Below are 17674 nucleotides of genomic sequence, written 5' to 3'. Positions count from 1 at the left end.
TGTTGATTGGGTCATGAGTTGGGACACTTTTCACCATTAAAGTGGAGTTTGATTCGGAACATGATTCGAGACATTTTTCACCGTGGAAGTGGAATTTGACTGGGCCATGAGTTGGGACACATTTCACCATGGGAGCAGAGTTTGACTGGGGCGTCATTTGGGACACTTTTCACTGCACAGACAGACTGATTGGGATGGGAATCAGGACACTTTTTACCATGGAAGCGGAGTTTGACGGGGGCGTCATTTGGGACATCTTACACCATGGTAGTGGAGACTTGTTGATTGGGCCATAAGTTGGGACACTTGTCACAATCAAAGTGTAGTTTTATAAGGCTGTGAGCCGAGACACTTTTCACCATGGAAGCGGAGTTTGACTGGGGCGTCATTTGGGACACTTTCCACTGCGCAGACAGACTCTGATTGGGATGGGAATCAGGACACTTTTCACCATGGAAGCGGAGTTTGACGGGGTAGTTTGCTGAGATATTTTTCATAATGGAAGCAGTTTGCCCAGGGAGCAAGTGGGACACTTTTCACTGTGGATGCAGAGCGGGACACGAGCTGGGACATTTTTACAGTGAACGTTGGGTGATCAAACTCTGCTTCCACAGTGAAAAGTGTCCCGACTCACAGCCCAATCAAACTCTCTGAGTCGGGACAGTTTTCACTGTGGAAGTGGAGTCTGATTGGGCCATGAATGGGGACGCTTTTCATCACGTAAGCAGACTTTGACTGAGTCGCGAGTCTTGACACTTCAATGTCTGGGCAGCGAGCTGAGACACTCCTCATTGTAGAAATTGAGTTTAGGCAGCAAGTCAGGGCACTTTTCACCAAGGAAGCAGAGTTTGATTGGGCCATGAGTTGGGACATTTGGCACCTTCAAAGCAGAGACACTTTTCACTGTGGAAGTGGAATTTGACTGAGCCCGTGGTTTGACTGGACCGCAGACCAGGATACTTATCACTGTGGAAACTGAGTTTGTTTGGGCCAGCAGTGCTTATTCATAGCTGAAACTTGTGTATGATACCTTATCTTTGCCTTATCTAGTGTATGCACCCTGTTTGCCACAGTGCACGAACCTGCCAGAGAGAGAAGACGCAGGCTCCTCATGCCAAACAGGTGTTGCAAACCAAAGTCCTGCACCTACGAACAAAAACACATCTCAGTAAGCATGGAAGATGCTGAAAGTCATCACAAAGAGTGGACACTGAAGAAGTTGATTACTGTTATTATCATTACTGCACTTTTCATATATTCATAGTATAGTAATTAGAGTCTAAGTACCTGACAGCACCAGCGTAGATAAAGACTCCGCAGTGAGGACATGGTGGAGAGATACCCGAGCCCCGTGTCTGTGATCCGTACACACCTAAACACAGCACATAGCCACAAAGAGATTCCATCATACACTCCCCTCAGAACATCGCTGAGAGCATCACTGCAGATACCGAATAATTCACTGTAGTTACTGAATATTTAAAATAGTTACTGAATAATGAGTTTCCTCTTGCACTATTTAAGAAAAACATTTGAACTAAAAGCACTTTACATACTCTGACATTCATCAGCCTGAGAGATCGCAGTACACTACAGAAGTGTAGGATGTAGTGTAGCTTCTACTGATACACCACAACAAAAATGAAGAAATGACTTGTTGGCCAGATTGAAATTTGCGTAATGTTCCTTCTGCATGTTTGCGAACGCTTTTATGTGCGTTTCCGTTGCATTAGGTCCGAGGCTGACCACATGGGGGCACTCTTCTGTATAAAGAGGTCACCGAACCACTACCTGGAAGACGTTCAGGACTCTCTCCTCTCTGACGTGACCTGGATAGTGCGCCTGTCCAGGCCCAGCCCAGCCCAGCACTCTTCACTTCACCTCGCTGTGTTTTCTTTGTTAAATTCATACGAGCTTCCTTAGACGATGTGTTAACTCTGTGAACGTCTGCGAGACGTAGCAAGGCGAGCGCCCTTTTTCTTTGATTACCTTTTCTCCTGGTGTTAATCAGAGATTTGGTCTATTTTTGTTTCTTTTATTTTCAGATTAGTTCGTTTCCAACCATTGGTTGTTTCTGTTTATTACTTTAGGGACATGCTTGTCCCTGAAGCCACCTTATCTCAAAGCTTAACGTGCAGGCCACTGAGACTGTTTTAAAGCTTTCTTTTAAATAGTGTCCAGTGTTTGGTCTTCAACAAGTCTGGGGAGAGAGCCTGCTCTCGTTTTCTGTTAATGCCTGAACCTAGACCGGATCGTAACAAGGGACGGGGCAAAATCAGAGGATACAGCAAAAGGCATAATGGTTTGATTAGTCGATTAATTGAATAATAGTCAATAGATTAATCGATTGCAGTTAAAAGATTATGCAGCCCAAGATTATTGTCCCCAGTGGAGTCCAACTTCCCAGACTGTCATGGCACTACAGCTTAGTAGTTTCTCTGATTGAATTCAGAAAAGTGGCAAATTAGCATTGACTCTCAAAGACAATGACTTTAATATCTTACATTTCAGGCAGTTATTCAGTTGTTAAGATTACAGGTTATTATTCCATAACTGCTATGAATCATCCAATATCTAAAATGAAATCATTCATTACTGTTGTGAATTATTAAGGGTCTAATATGAATTATTCATTACCTACTATGTGGTATTCACTAACTACTATGACTTATTTGGGGCCAACTATGAATTATTCAGCATTTAATATGAATTATTAAGTGTCTAATATGAATGAATCATTCAGTACCTACTTTGAATTATTAACAACAACAACAACAACAACAACAGCAACATTTATTTGTATAGAGCTTTTTACAACTAGTGTTGTCTCAAAGCAGCTTTACAGAAAAGCAGTTTAGGAAGGATCAAAAGAATAAAAAGATCAAAATGAAAAAGGAGACCATGTATAGACGTAAGGAACGGAATCTGGGGCCAAGCCCCCCATGAGCAAGCCAGAGGCAACAGTGGCAAGGAAAAACTCCCTCCCTATTAAGTATCTAAAATGAATTATTTTGCATTGTTATGTTTTTCTGCCTAACATGTTTTGGAATTCTCCAGCATTTTTCAGCTTAATCTCATATTGTTGGATTTTCAGGACATTGTCCGTCACTATGTGCAATAACCTGGATGCATTTATCCCAAACCCTGCTGCCTTGAAACTTGCTTGCCACGGTCAAGTCACATTAATATGACCACTTCCTACGTTCGATGGCGGTAGCGCGTAGCTCATCAAGGAAGTCATGTGTCATGAGCTGGCTTGGTATATAAGGTGTGGAAGGCACTCTTAACTGATTTTGATATGAATTCTTCCTTGCATTCTTTTACCCTGTTCTTCAGTGGTCAGGACCCCCATGGACCCTCACAGAGCAGGTACTATTTGGGTGGTGGATCATTCTCAGCACTGCAGTAACACTGACGTGGTGGTGGTGTGTTATTGTGTTGTGCTGGTGCAAGTGGATCAGACACAGCAGTGCTGCTGGAGTGAGAACAGTCCACCAACCAAAAATATCCAGCCAACAGCGTCCTGTCCTGTGGGCAGCGTCCTGTGACCACAGATGAAGGACTAGAGGATGACCAACACAAACTGTGCAGCAGCAGATGAGCTGTCGTCTCTGACTTTACATCTACAAGGTGGACCGACAAGGTAGGCGTGTCTAATAGAGTGGACAGTGAGTGGACACAGTGTTTAAAAACTCCAGCAGCACTGCTGTCTGATCCACTCAGACCAGCACAACACACACTAACAAACCACCATGTCAGTGTTACTGCAGTGCTGAGAATGATCCACCACCCAAATAGTACCTGCTCTGTGAGGGTCCATGGGGGTCCTGACCACTGAAGAACAGGGTAACAGAGTATCAGAGAAACAGATGGACTACAGTCTGTAACTGTAGAACTACAGAGTGCAGCTATACAGTAAGTGGAGCTGATAAAGTGGACAGTGAGTGTAGAAACGAGGAGGTGGTCAGAGTGTTATGCCTGATCGGTGTATATAAGGTTCCAAACTAATGGACTATTCCTTTCAGCATTTACATATCAGTAAATACACACTGACCGGTCCAGCACCAGCTCCTCCAGCTTGTGCAGGTCACAGGCGATGTACTCCAGGGCCATGTCGGTGATTCGTGGGCACCAGGACAGATCGAGGCTGCGCAGTTTCCTCAGGTTCTCGGCCACCAGCTCCACACCGTCGTCCGTGATTTTGGAGCAGCCCGATAGGCTGAGGGCGGTCAGGTTGGGCAGGCTGTGCACCATGTTGACCACGCCGTGGTTGGTGATTTCCCAGCAGGAGTGCAGCCGCAGCGTGTGGGTGGTGTAGCCCTGCTTGGCGGTGAAGTAGGCCATGGCCGTGTCCGTCACATGGTAGGCCTGCAGGCTGAGCTCGGACAGGTTGGGCAGGAGCTGCGAGATGGCCGCAATGGCGTCGTCCGCCACGTTGATGCAGTCACTGACGCTGAGCGAGGTGAGCCGTGCGTTTAGGCTCGACCACAGGCCCGCCTCCGTGAAGTCATTACAGCCAGACAGCTCCAGGTGCATCAGGCCCTGCATCTGCTCCAGCATCACCTGCAGGGGTCCAGCACAGAGCAGCACGGTCAGCTATATATGCATCATCCAAAATTACAGCTGTTATATCTGATCAAGAATCAGTACAGACAAGGAAAACAGGGCACAGTATATAGATATAAACTTACAGTAATATCCACTTTATTACAGAGAACCTTGTATCATACTAGATGTTGGAACATGACTGTGAGGATTTGACTGCATTCAGCCACAAGAGCATTAGTGAGGCCATGTACTGATGTTGGATGGTCAGTTCTGGATCATTCCAGGCTCAGCCCAAAGGTACTGGATGGAGCTTCTCCACAGCCCAATGCTGGGGGGCTTTATACCCCTCTAGCCCACGCTTGGCATTGGACGTGGTGATGTTAGGCTTATAATAAGGTAGTGAGTGGAAGTATAAGGCAGTTGTTTTTAATTAAGCAGTCAGTTACTGGATGTACAGTGTAATTGTTTCTAATAAAGTGGCCAGTGAGTGGAAGTACAAGGCAGGCGTTTCTAATAAAGTGACCAGACTATTACTACAAGACATACCAGGTGGTTGCTAAAAGTCACATTTTCTCTGTAGCTTTAATGACATTTTGAGCTCCAGTGTTGGGAACTCTTATCTAATCTCTGAAATATGTCCTTAATGATGAATATCTTGTACTGAATGGTTGTTTTGACTGGAAATTGAAAAAATGACGGTTGGTCTCTGACATCAGCACAATACTGTAGGTTTGCATTTCCAAATGTTCTATTACATTCATTTATGTTGAGCATAAGCACATTCTCATAAAAGGTCCACCCGCTCCCTCACTTCCAGAAAAACAAAGCTTAACCTCATAAAAATGCGCAACAAAGCATTCTTTTCAGCATTTGTGTGAGGGAAGCGTGGTTTTGTTTTCCTTTTCAGAGCACAGTTAGGGTAGGATTAACCTCAACCATGTTCGCAGCAAAGCCTTGTTTTTTTGATTCCTCATTAAAAGGGCTGCCAAGAGCAATTTCCCAATATGCGGTTCCTCCTTGCAAATTACACAAGCATTTTTAATTACATAAAGAGGATTAATTTACAAGTGTGCAATAGCCAGGCTTAACAGAATGGTCGTCCTATAACCTCTTTGTGCGATAAAATGTCAAAATGTGCAAAAGCCCATTTATTTCATTTCCAGCCAAAATGTATTCACTTTTCACGAGACAGTTCTGAGACTAGATCTGAGATAATACACTTGCATCAGGAAGGAGAAAGTCAAGGGATAATAAGTGAAAACACTTTCCAAAACTGAGCTCCACAGAAAGTGGGACCAGGTCCAGGCTATAGTTAGTGTTAAGTACAAAGTGTTTCTAATAAAGTGGCCACTGAGGGAAAGTGCAAAGTAGGCGTTTCTAATAAAGTGGCCAGTGAGTGGAAGTGCAAAATAGGCGTTTCTAATAAAGTGGCCAGTGAGTGAAAGTACAAGGTAGGTGTTTCTAATAAAGTGGCCAGTGAGTGAAAGTACAAGGTAGGCGTTTCTAATAAAGTGGCCAGTAAGTAGAAGTGCAAAATAGGCGTTTCTAATAAAGTGGCCAGAGAGTGAAAGTACAAGGTAGGCGTTTCTAATAAAGTGGCCAGTGTATGGAAGTTTGGTTGGTGTTGGTCTGCAATAACTGATAGATCACCAAAAGGGTTAGCAGGAGTGTGACTGGGTCTGGGCTATTGAATTTCCCAGATTTTCATTCCTGGGATTAAATATAAATAAGGACCAGTGAATTATATCACCCACCACAGCAACGAAAGGTGTTCTCTGACTTTTGAACACAAACTCTATTGTTAACTTTAGCTTTCGTTTCATCGCTTAATCTGCAAAAATGACACTCCATCGGCTGTGCTGACCCCGCTGACCTACTTAGCGAGCCCGAAAAAGAGAAAGAAGCAAACTGATTCCCGGCGATCCGTCACTAAGCAACAGCAAGTGCGCACATGGCTTTATGTCTTAATCATGAGAAGCAGTTATGCAGTGATCTATTTGGACCGGAATGACCACCAACTAAGGCGCAATTCAAACCACACGAGAGATGTCAGGGGGGCAGGGCACAGATTGCATGCGGCGCTGCTCGAAAGTACTAATTTGACTAAAACAAACCGCTCTTGTCACCAACTCCCATGGTCCTGCCCTCCTGCTGAGATGTTGGGGATGGTCCAGGCCTTGTGCACTCATATCTGGGCTGCCCTAGATAACTCGCACATGACCGGGGGGTGCACAGCCCTGCGCGGACCTGGACCAGCGTCCGAGCAAACGCTGGCCTGAACGTTGGAGAGAAAACGGCATGGATAGCATCACTAACAATCCAAGCGCTCACCATGGCAACGGCAGGCCAGTCCCAGAATAGCAACAGCTCAGAGGGAAGTGTGATGAGTGGATTCATGGCTGCGTGTTCTTTCAAAAGAGGAGGATGACTATTGCGCAATCTGCACTTCTTCTCTCCTACATTCGGAATTATATTCTGCAATGTTGTGTGTTTTATGACAGACTTTACTAAATCCACATTTTCAAGGAGAATTCCAGCTGTTTCTCAATTTCGGCATAATTAAGACGTAAACAGAGAGATTCAGAGGGGTTTGGTGTGAACTGGCTCAGATGTCTTTACAGTGGTGGTGATAGGAACCAGGGGTCGCCATGACTACAGCACAGATATAGACATTTTATTTATTATCCAGAACCACCAGAGAACCCACATGTGTCTGAGTTTTGTATGGAATGTTGATGATAAAACAGAAAAAATAAATTTTTCTTCGGGAGCTTATTTTGCTTGGATTTTAGAAGCGTCTGGTTCGTATCACCACCACTGTGAGCAATTCTGACTCGGTAAGTTTCTCTAGAAAGGAGTGTTTCACACCAAACCACTCGGAACGACTTTCTTTAAATATAAACCATTTAATTATGCAGAAATCCTGAAAAATCTGTGGAATTCTCCTTTAAAGTGTGATAGATGAATAGACAAACAGTATAAAATATACTTTATATAATAAAATATACTTTATAGTATGCTCAGTATAGAATTCCCTTTTTATTGCTATTTATATTTATTAGAATTCCCTAAATTATCCATATTTTACGTATTCTTTTTTTGTTATTTCTCTGTGGTCTACTTGTGATGTTTGTGTGGTTTTGTGAACCAAAAACAGTCATAATGTGATCATTTTCCAACGTCTCCTTATCTCTTAGAAGTAAACGGGCCGTTTTTGTCATGTTATGTTGCTTTTGTTTTGTTATGTGTCTTTAGGACTGTTATTTATAAATGAGTTTTATTCTGATCAGGTGCTCTGCATTGTTCCTCATCAAAAAAGCTGAAACACTTATTATAACTTCAACATTTACTCTGTCACTGAGCTGATCAGCTCACCAACCAATCAGCTCTCAGTATAATTAATACTAACCAATCAGCTCTCAGTAGCAGTAACTCTAACCAATCAGCACTCAGTAGCAGTAACACTAACCAATCAGCTCTCAGTAGCAGTAACGCTAACCAATCAGCACTCAGTAGCATAACACTAACCAATCAGCTCTCAGTAGCAGTAATACTAACCAATCAGCACTCAGTAGCATAACACTAACCAATCAGCACTCAGTAGCAGTAATGCTGACCAATCAGCACTCAGTAGCAGTAATGCTAACTAATCAGCACTCAGTAGCAGTAATGCTGACCAATCAGCACTCAGTAGCAGTAATGCTAACCAATCAGCTCTCAATAGCAGTACTGCTAACTAATCAGTACTCAATAGCAGTAATACCATCCAATCAGCTCTCAGTAGCAGTAATACCATCCAATCAGCTCTCAGTAGCAGTAATACTAACCAATCAGCTCTCAGTAGCAGTAATACTAACCAATCAGCTCTCAGTAGCAGTAACACTAACCAATCAGCTCTCAGTAGCAGTAACACTAAGCAATCAGCTCTCAGTAGCAGTAACACTAACCAATCAGCACTCAGTAGCAGTAATGGCAACGAAATAACGGAAGAAAAACGCTCTCCACAAACTGACTAATGCTCTATAAAACATCCAAACAGACAAACACATTTGCGAGTGGATCGTTGCAGGTCAATTAGAATAGAAAACATGGGCATCTGACAGGTTTACCTCAAGTCCTGCGTCCGTGATGGTGGACCGTTTCAGGCTGACGGACTTGACGCCCTTCTTCGACAGTGGGTAGTTGTCGATGAACTCGCAAATGTCCAAATCGGAGACACCCACCAGGCAGAAGGACTGGAAGCCCCTGAGGGCGAAGGCCTGCAGGCTGATGAACTCTTTCTCTCCGTTGGGCAGGACGTTGTAGAGCTCCTTGGCATGCAGGATGGGCGTTACCCCTTCCCAGAATTTGGGCTGGTACAGCACCTTGCGCCATGTCTTGCACACCTGCGCCAAGACACACTTTTCGGCGGTGGTGAAGTACCACAGAAGCCGGTTGAGCACCTTCTCGTCCAGCACCAGCTGCCGCTCCAGCAGCGGTTTGGGATACTGCCTGAGTGGAGGCTTGATGGCCATCAAGGGGCTAGTGTCCAGGTCCGGGCCCAGCAGGGAGGCTGCCGTAGGCAGGGGCTCAAAGTGGTATGGCAGGCTGGGTGGGGGCAGGATGGTGGGCACTGAAGACGACTGACACAGGCGGTTCTTTGCGGCTGGAGTGCCTTTTGTAATGCTGGCCGAACCGAGGCCGTTGGGCTGGGGGGGCAGCTTGACCATGCCGTTTCGCGTTACACAGGGAGACTTGAGGTCACTTGGAGTGGACATGTTCAGCATTCAGACCCTGAGAGAGGGGAAACAACATTGTCAGTGAATACAATGGTGGTGGTCTCTGACAGTGACACTGATTCTGATTCTCTTGGATACGGCTGTGTGTATCATGAAACGTCACATTTTGCCAAAATTTGATTCAGATTCTTTAAAAAATGATTCAATTGATCAAGACATCTTAAATTTAGACGAAATTCAATTCAATTCAATCTTCAGGAAACTATTCGATGCACAGTAAAACCTAAAACTTCAGCATGATTTGATTCAGATTCTTTAGGAAACAATTGAATACATCATGAAACCTCAAAATCACCACAATTTGATTACAATTCTTTAGGAAATGAGTCACTGCACTGTGAGACCTCAAATTTAACCAAACTTTGATTGTGATTCTTTGGAATATGATTCAGCGCATCATAAATCCTCATATTTCACCACGATTTAATTCTGATTCTTTAGGAAATGAGTGAATGCATTATGCATCAAACTGCATATTTAAAGAAGTTTTTATTGAAGCAACACAAAACTGAAACGTAGACAAATCCACATAAAAACACACTTTTTATAAATACACTACATTACCAAAAGTATTCGCTCATCTGCCTTCACACGCATATGAACTTGAGTGACATCCCATTCTTAATCCATGGTTTATGATGTCGGCCCACCCTTTGCAGCTATAACAGCTCCAACTCTTCTGGGAAGGCTTTCCACAAGGGTTAGGACTGTTTTTGACCGTTCTTCCTGAAGCGCTGTCCCCAAACTGTTCCCACAGAGTTGGGAGCATGAAATTGTCCAAAATCTCTTGGTGCTGAAGCTTTAAGAGTTCCTTTCACTGGATCTAAGGGGCCGAGTCTAACTCCTGAAAAACAACCCCACACCATGATCCCCCCTCATCCAAACTTTACACTCAGCACAATGCAGTCAGACAAGTACCGTTCTCCAACCGCCAAACTCAGACTCATCCATCGGATTTCCAGATGGAGAAGTGTGTTTGGTCACTCCAGAGAACACGTCTCCACTGCTCTAGAGTCCAGTGGCGGCACTTTACACCACTGCATTCCACGCTTTGCATTGCGCTTGGTGATGTAAGGCTTGGATGCAGCTGCTCGGCTATGGAAACCCATTCCATGAAGCTCTCTACACTCTTCTTGAGCTGATCTGAAGGCCACATGAAGTTTGGAGGTCTGTAGTGATTGACTCTGCAGAAAGTTGGTGACCTCTGCGCACTATGCCCCTCAGCATCCGCTGACCCGCTCTGTCATTTTACGTGGCCGACCACTTCGTGGCTGAGTTGCTGTCGTTCCCAATCACTTCCACTTTCTTATAATCTCACTGACAGTTGACTGTGGAATATTTAGTAGTGAGGAAATTTCACAACGGTAAGTATATGTAATGTTCAGAGTCAAGTATGTGTAATATTGCTCTTGAGTCTTATTGGTATATTATAATGGTGTTTCTGCTTCTGAATAATGGGACTGAACCCCGTTCTCCCGCTGACAGACAACCACATAATCCACTACACCATCATCGCAGTGACTTCACTGATAGAATCTTTTTTCCATGGAACAAAGTCCCAGAAAGTTTGGCACCAGAGAACTGGAATGTGCTTATTCCATCGTCCATCAGTCTAAAGTACTGAAGGCTGCAGTTTGATGGTTCTGCTCTGTATTGCTACCAACAGCAGTCCTAACAAGCTAATGACAATTTAGCTTAATTTGTTACTCTTCCAGGTGAAGATAAAGTCACCAAGCTCTATTTCATCACCACTAAATGCATCATAATCTAAAATATGATTGCCTATTTATGTGTGAATTGCTCTTTTTAAAATGATCACTCTGTAAAGAGGTTGCTACCACAAGCTAGATAGGAAGCTAACCTTAATGCCATTAGCATTTACGCTAGCCTCCACAGAATGAGTGTCTTTCCTTTTTGTTTCACAGTCCACAGAAAATGGTTTGCTCGAGACATGATTCTGTGTAAATGTAGACATTTTTGGCAGCACGTGAGCGAAGAACAGCGCAGTTTACCATTTCATATCAGTCAATAAGCTAAGCTAAGTTAAGCTAATCGTAATTAGCAAGGAAGACAGCTAATTAGCTAAAGCAGTAGCTTTACAGCGACACACAGTGACCAAAAAAGACAATACAGTTATTATGATGGTTCCAGCTAGTTGTAATGGTTCTCAGCAGGTAGAAAACGAACTAGAGAACTAGAACCCAATTCGTCTGGTTCCCATTTGAGGCACTTCATGTTTTTTGAAAGTGCGGTGGAGAAACACAGACGGTCTCCGCAGAGAAGGACCTGCACCATCTTGCAGATAAAAACATGAAAAATTAAATAGAAATGACCAATATGTGAGTTTCTATGTCATTTTTAAGCCCAAAATACTGTAATATTAAAGCAATCAGCCACGAGAGGCCGTGCGTTACGGTGGTTTTCCATGATAAAATCACACTCAGGTGGCCTCAGGTGGCTTATGGCTTCTGGGTCGTCTTGTGTCGTTAGCATTTACAGATACTTGAAAAACCTGTTGGGCTTACAATTTATTTATATTTTAAATAAAACAACGTTATTTTAACACTTACACCTTCTTGAGCCTCAATTTAGCAACACTGGTTTTAAATCAGTCATACAGAATTCCAGGCACACAGAAGAGCTCGTCCTCTATATTTTGAAGAACAAAAAACATTTTTCTGCAGTTTTAACTACAATAATCTCTACATGACTATGGAATATATATAATAAATGAAACAAAGAAAACAAACGGCAAATAAATATTATAAAATATATAATGAAAGTTCCCCAGGAGTCGTGTCACTGGTGTTACTGCGTTATAAAAATCTCTTATTTTGAAATAAAAGTCACACAGATGACGTCACTCGACCTCCTTTGATCTGTTGTCTGAGGATCTATGAAGAAAAGCTCATGGTGAGTCCACTGTGTCTCTCAGTTCTCAGAGATCTTCTCATTCAGCTCATGATCTCATATGAAGCTTTTAGCTGATGTCACTGGTGTGACCGACTTTATTCAGAGGTCACTGTGAAAAAAATAGAAACACAAATGGATTAAATTCCATATTTTAGTGGATGTTCCCTGATTGACAGCGTGTGGTTTGATGTTCTGTAGCAGCCGTTTAGTGAAATGCATTGTTCATTAAAAACATCTCTGCTGTTTCCTTTATTATGTGGAACACCGATGACGATCGGTAACACTAGTGACTCCAATGAGGAGAAAAATCTTTTCACATAGAATATTAAAGCAACAAGCCACAAGAGGACATGCGTTACTGCAGTTTTCTCATGGGAAGGGTGTTCTTGGACATGACGTAAAGCAGAGTGTCTAAAACTCCCTTCCCTGTGATATAGCACCAATCCAGTGGCGCCGTCTCCTCACGCTGGGGCTGAATCTCAAACGGCTCCCTGCTCCCTACATAGTGCACTACATAGGAGTTTAAATACTGGATCCTGCAGCCCAACAGGGCAAAATAGGGCTAAGAAACAGTCATTCGGGACTCAGAAACATCCACACTTGATAAATGCCGCACTGTTTGGCTGTAAAGGTTAGAATTCCTAAACTTTCATAGCTAGCACACCACTTAGGGACTACAGAGCCATTTGGGTTTTGACGTTACGCGCTTGGCTTTGATGCTACTTCTGACTAAAACATGAACATTTGAAGTATGTAATCCATTCAAGTGACATATTTATAGTAAATCACACTGTAACTACTCAACTACTCAAGCCTGTGATATCAATGATGGAGCTGTTTAGCCTGTTAGCTGGCTGACCAGCCTAGTTCTAGTTAAGAACATAAGTTGCCAGCCCCTCAGTTTAAACAAAAAGTGGGTTCTTACTTCATCAGTACACTCGGTGGTCCATGTGAGCAGAATGAGATTATTCAACAGCATAAGGGTTTTTATTGTGCCGTGGTGCAGTAATACAGAGCTGTGAGGTGTCATAGCTGTGCGTTTATTGTGGATTTTACAACGGCTTCAAACGCAGCTCAGCCAATCAGATTTTAGGACCAAAACTATCCATTTTATATCATACTCTATAGTTTTGTTCTCTCGTCCATAATAATATGACTAAATATGAGTGGATTAGTATGTTAGCCAACATGACTACCCATCACAAACGATTTGCTCTCTCTCTTTCTCTCCTTCTCTCTAACCACAATAGGCCTACACTGTCTATGCCCATATGCCGTCTATATCTATACCTTATTTGACCGTATTGATACCCATTAAGTAGCTAACTGATCAATAATGAGACCCATTGACAGAAAGGAGGTATTAAACTACCCTGCTGAAAAAAACACAGAAAGAATGAAGTGCTTCTGATGGTTCCTGATGGGTTTGCAATGCTTTTTGGCTTCATGTCTCTAAACTGAAAACAAAACCAGAACAGCCCTGAAACAGAACCTTTCCCAGCTGTTTATGGCCTTCAATTTATGACCTACGTCAAAGCACGACTTGTAAAATAAAGAATACGAGGATAAACAATGGCGAATAAACAGGTACAGAGTCAGAAAAGTAAAACACAGCGACGCACTGAACATCCGGAATTAGTATGCAGAGGTTCCTCAACGCTAACATCCAGAACATGACATCATTCGGCTATTTTTAAGCTCTATAACTTCCCGAACGACCTTAAAGCCTCCGCGCAGGTGCGCCTGCTCCACGCACTAATGCTGCCGGCGAAAAATGCCAATGAGTGTCACTCGTTTTCATCCGTTTTCCTGAATAAGCCCTCTCAAGAGGCCATCACCGCAACAGAAAACATGGTAGCGGAGAGGAACATGCTAATTATAGATGCCAAAGGCTTCAATTGAGCCAGATTTAACAAAAAGAATACAAAAAAGGAAAAAAACATTTATTTGAATTCACATCACTCTCAACTGAGCGCCCATTAGAACAGACCCAGCCTGTCTTTGTGTGCACAGATATAAACAGCACACATCAATTCATTATAAAGTGCATGATATCAGCACATTCACTGCCAAAAGCCATAATTATAGTTAGATCTACAATCCATAACCCATAAGCCATTCTAATATTTTATTCATATATTTTTCTAAAACATAAAATCCATTTGCGCAGACAGGGAATGGAAATAATGTCTAACGGCTACAGAGAAAACGGGGCTCCTAACAACCACCTGGATGAGCTGGTAGACCCCAGAACTGCCCCCAGCTTTGATCTCTGAGAGAGAGGAGAAGATCAAGCTGCTTCAGATCTGAAAACATCCACAGGTGTTTCTGTCCATGCTTCCACTGGGAGAAGACCACTCAGCGCTGTGGGTCTGAAAGGACGTGTAGCTGATCAAGAAGAACCTCACTGAGAAAAGGAGACGGACACATCAAACAAAGAAGCTGGACGATGGACTGACCGCCCCAGAGTCCAGACCTCAGTAGCACTGAATGGGTTTGATTACTTCAGAAAATCATCAACCAGCTTCTGTCTGTCTGTCTGTCTGTCTATCTGTCTGTCCGTCTGTCCATCCATCCATCCATCCATCCATCCATCCATCCATCCATCCATCCCTCCATCCATCTACCCAGTCTCTGGATGGAACACGCAGCCACTGTGTCTCTCACAGGACGTCTGTGCTGCAAACGGAAACTGATTTTCTTGTTCAGGTTTTTCGTTCATACAATGAAAATAATGTAACTGTATCACTGAACGGAATGAAGGCGTCTGATGACGCTTGTTTTTCCACTCATGTAGCTTTAACAAAATGCGCTGCATATATATAAACACAGACCTAAGCAATGTCCCCTGAAGTGCAAACATAAGCTGCCTACATGTCAACGCTTCAGCATCCACACAGCGCTCCACACAAGAGAGACAAGAGCGAGCTATAAAAGCAAAATTATACCGCTTACGCAAGAGACACAGCCAACACCTGTTAAACAGATGCAGGAAAATCCTACGCTTTAAACCTCCGCTGCTCCTCAAAGGCCTGAACACACCGGAAACTGACAGAAAAACAAACCTAATTAAACAAAACTCTTCTTCTTTTCCCTACTCGACACTGTCTTCAGCGCCATGTGGAGCTGCTCAGGATCCGTGAGCATTTACACAAAACCGTGAGGACAAGTTTCATCTCTCTGAGCTCACAGGCTCTCAGGGCGGAGCTGTCCTTAAGGAAAAGGTAATAAGGGATGAACTTTCACAAAAACATAGTAACTTGTATGAAAGTGTCACCATCAATTATACTAATGATCTGTTTATACTGACGACTGGCCAAATACGAAAAACTGAACTTCAGCAAAGCGTGCAGTAGCATGCATAAGTGGGTGTGTAATGTTGGTGGAGAGAATCGTTTGTTTATTTGATGTTTTTTACAGGGCGGTGGAGAGAAATGTTTGTTTATTTGATGTTTTTTACAGGGCGGTGGAGAGAAACGTTTGTTTATTTGATGTTTTTTACAGGGCGGTGGAGAGAAACGTTTGTTTATTTGATGTTTTTTACAGGGCGGTGGAGAGAAACGTTTGTTTATTTGATGTTTTTTACAGGGCGGTGGAGAGAAACGTTTGTTTATTTGATGTTTTTTACAGGGCGGTGGAGAGAAACGTTTGTTTATTTGATGTTTTTTACAGGGGGTGGAGAGAAACGTTTGTTTATTTGATGTTTTTTACAGGGGGTGGAGAGAAACGTTTGTTTATTTGATGTTTTTTACAGGGCGGTGGAGAAAAACGTTTGTTTATTTGATGTTTTTTTACAGGGCGGTGGAGAGAATCGTTTGTTTATTTGATGTTTTTTACAGGGCGGTGGAGAAAAACGTTTGTTTATTTGATGTTTTTTACAGGGCGGTGGAGAAAAACGTTTGTTTATTTGATGTTTTTTACAGGGCGGTGGAGAAAAACGTTTGTTTATTTGATGTTTTTTACAGGGCGGTGGAGAAAAACGTTTGTTTATTTGATGTTTTTTACAGGGCGGTGGAGAGAAACGTTTGTTTATTTGATGTTTTTTACAGGGCGGTGGAGAGACATTTGTTTATTTGATGTTTTTTACAGGGCGGTGGAGAGAAACGTTTGTTTATTTGATGTTTTTTACAGGGCGGTGGAGAGAATCGTTTGTTTATTTGATGTTTTTTACAGGGTGGTGGAGAGAAACGTTTGTTTATTTGATGTTTTTTACAGGGCGGTGGAGAGAAACATTTGTTTATTTGATGTTTTTTACAGGGCGGTGGAGAGAACGTTTGTTTATTTGATGTTTTTTACAGGGCGGTGGAGAGAAATGTTTGTTTATTTGATGTTTTTTACAGGGCGGTGGAGAGAATCGTTTGTTTATTTGATGTTTTTTACAGGGCGGTGGAGAAAAACGTTTGTTTATTTGATGTTTTTTACAGGGCGGTGGAGAGAATCGTTTGTTTATTTGATGTTTTTTACAGGGCGGTGGAGAGAAACGTTTGTTTATTTGATGTTTTTTACAGGGCGGTGGAGAAAAACGTTTGTTTATTTGATGTTTTTTACAGGGCGGTGGAGAGAAACGTTTGTTTATTTGATGTTTTTTACAGGGCGGTGGAGAAAAACGTTTGTTTATTTGATGTTTTTTACAGGGCGGTGGAGAGAAACGTTTGTTTATTTGATGTTTTTTTACAGGGCGGTGGAGAGAAACGTTTGTTTATTTGATGTTTTTTACAGGGCGGTGGAGAGAATCGTTTGTTTATTTGATGTTTTTTACAGGGCGGTGGAGAGAAACGTTTGTTTATTTGATGTTTTTTACAGGGGGTGGAGAGAATCGTTTGTTTATTTGATGTTTTTTTACAGGGCGGTGGAGAGAAACGTTTGTTTATTTGATGTTTTTTTACAGGGCGGTGGAGAGAAACGTTTGTTTATTTGATGTTTTTTACAGGGCGGTGGAGAGAATCGTTTGTTTATTTGATGTTTTTTACAGGGCGGTGGAGAGAAACGTTTGTTTATTTGATGTTTTTTACAGGGCGGTGGAGAGAATCGTTTGTTTATTTGATGTTTTTTACAGGGCGGTGGAGAGAAATGTTTGTTTATTTGATGTTTTTTACAGGGCGGTGGAGAGAATCGTTTGTTTATTTGATGTTTTTTACAGGGCGGTGGAGAGAAACGTTTGTTTATTTGATGTTTTTTACATATTTAATTTAATTAGAAAATAATATGCATGATCATCATGCAAAATCAGTTCAGATCAGTCGAGAAGGTAAACTTTAATGAAAAGGTTTTATCAAGTAACCACGACATCCCTCTGGTGTAAGAGCGAGGTTAAAGTAGCTGTAAAGCACTCTGTACTGATCAAGGCAGCTGTAGTAAACATCCTGTAGTGCAGCTCTACAGGCCTACACCAGTTATGATGAACGGAAGAGCAGAGGCGCTGTAGCAGTGAGAGA

At 42.6% G+C, this 17674-nt stretch overlaps 1 protein-coding gene across 1 annotated transcript in view; it reads right to left on the bottom strand.

Moving 5' to 3' along the window:
• fbxl16 (F-box and leucine-rich repeat protein 16) overlaps positions 1-17674 on the bottom strand; it is a 44400-nt gene that overhangs the window by 9160 nt on the left and 17566 nt on the right. Inside the window, exons 2-5 of the mRNA XM_017713267.2 lie at positions 8658-9321; positions 4055-4563; positions 1288-1372; positions 1083-1146 (exon numbers count right to left, since the gene is read on the bottom strand). Coding sequence (XP_017568756.1) covers positions 1083-1146; positions 1288-1372; positions 4055-4563; positions 8658-9314 — 1315 coding nt within the window. The 5' untranslated portion in view covers positions 9315-9321. The remainder of the gene's footprint in view (positions 1-1082; positions 1147-1287; positions 1373-4054; positions 4564-8657; positions 9322-17674) is intronic.

This window comes from Pygocentrus nattereri, chromosome 14 (genome assembly GCF_015220715.1).
Source record: "Pygocentrus nattereri isolate fPygNat1 chromosome 14, fPygNat1.pri, whole genome shotgun sequence".
NCBI classification, from domain to species: Eukaryota; Metazoa; Chordata; class Actinopteri; order Characiformes; family Serrasalmidae; genus Pygocentrus; species Pygocentrus nattereri.
The sequence above is the reverse complement of the archived record's forward strand: the minus strand, read 5'-3'. Positions and strand labels throughout refer to the sequence as shown.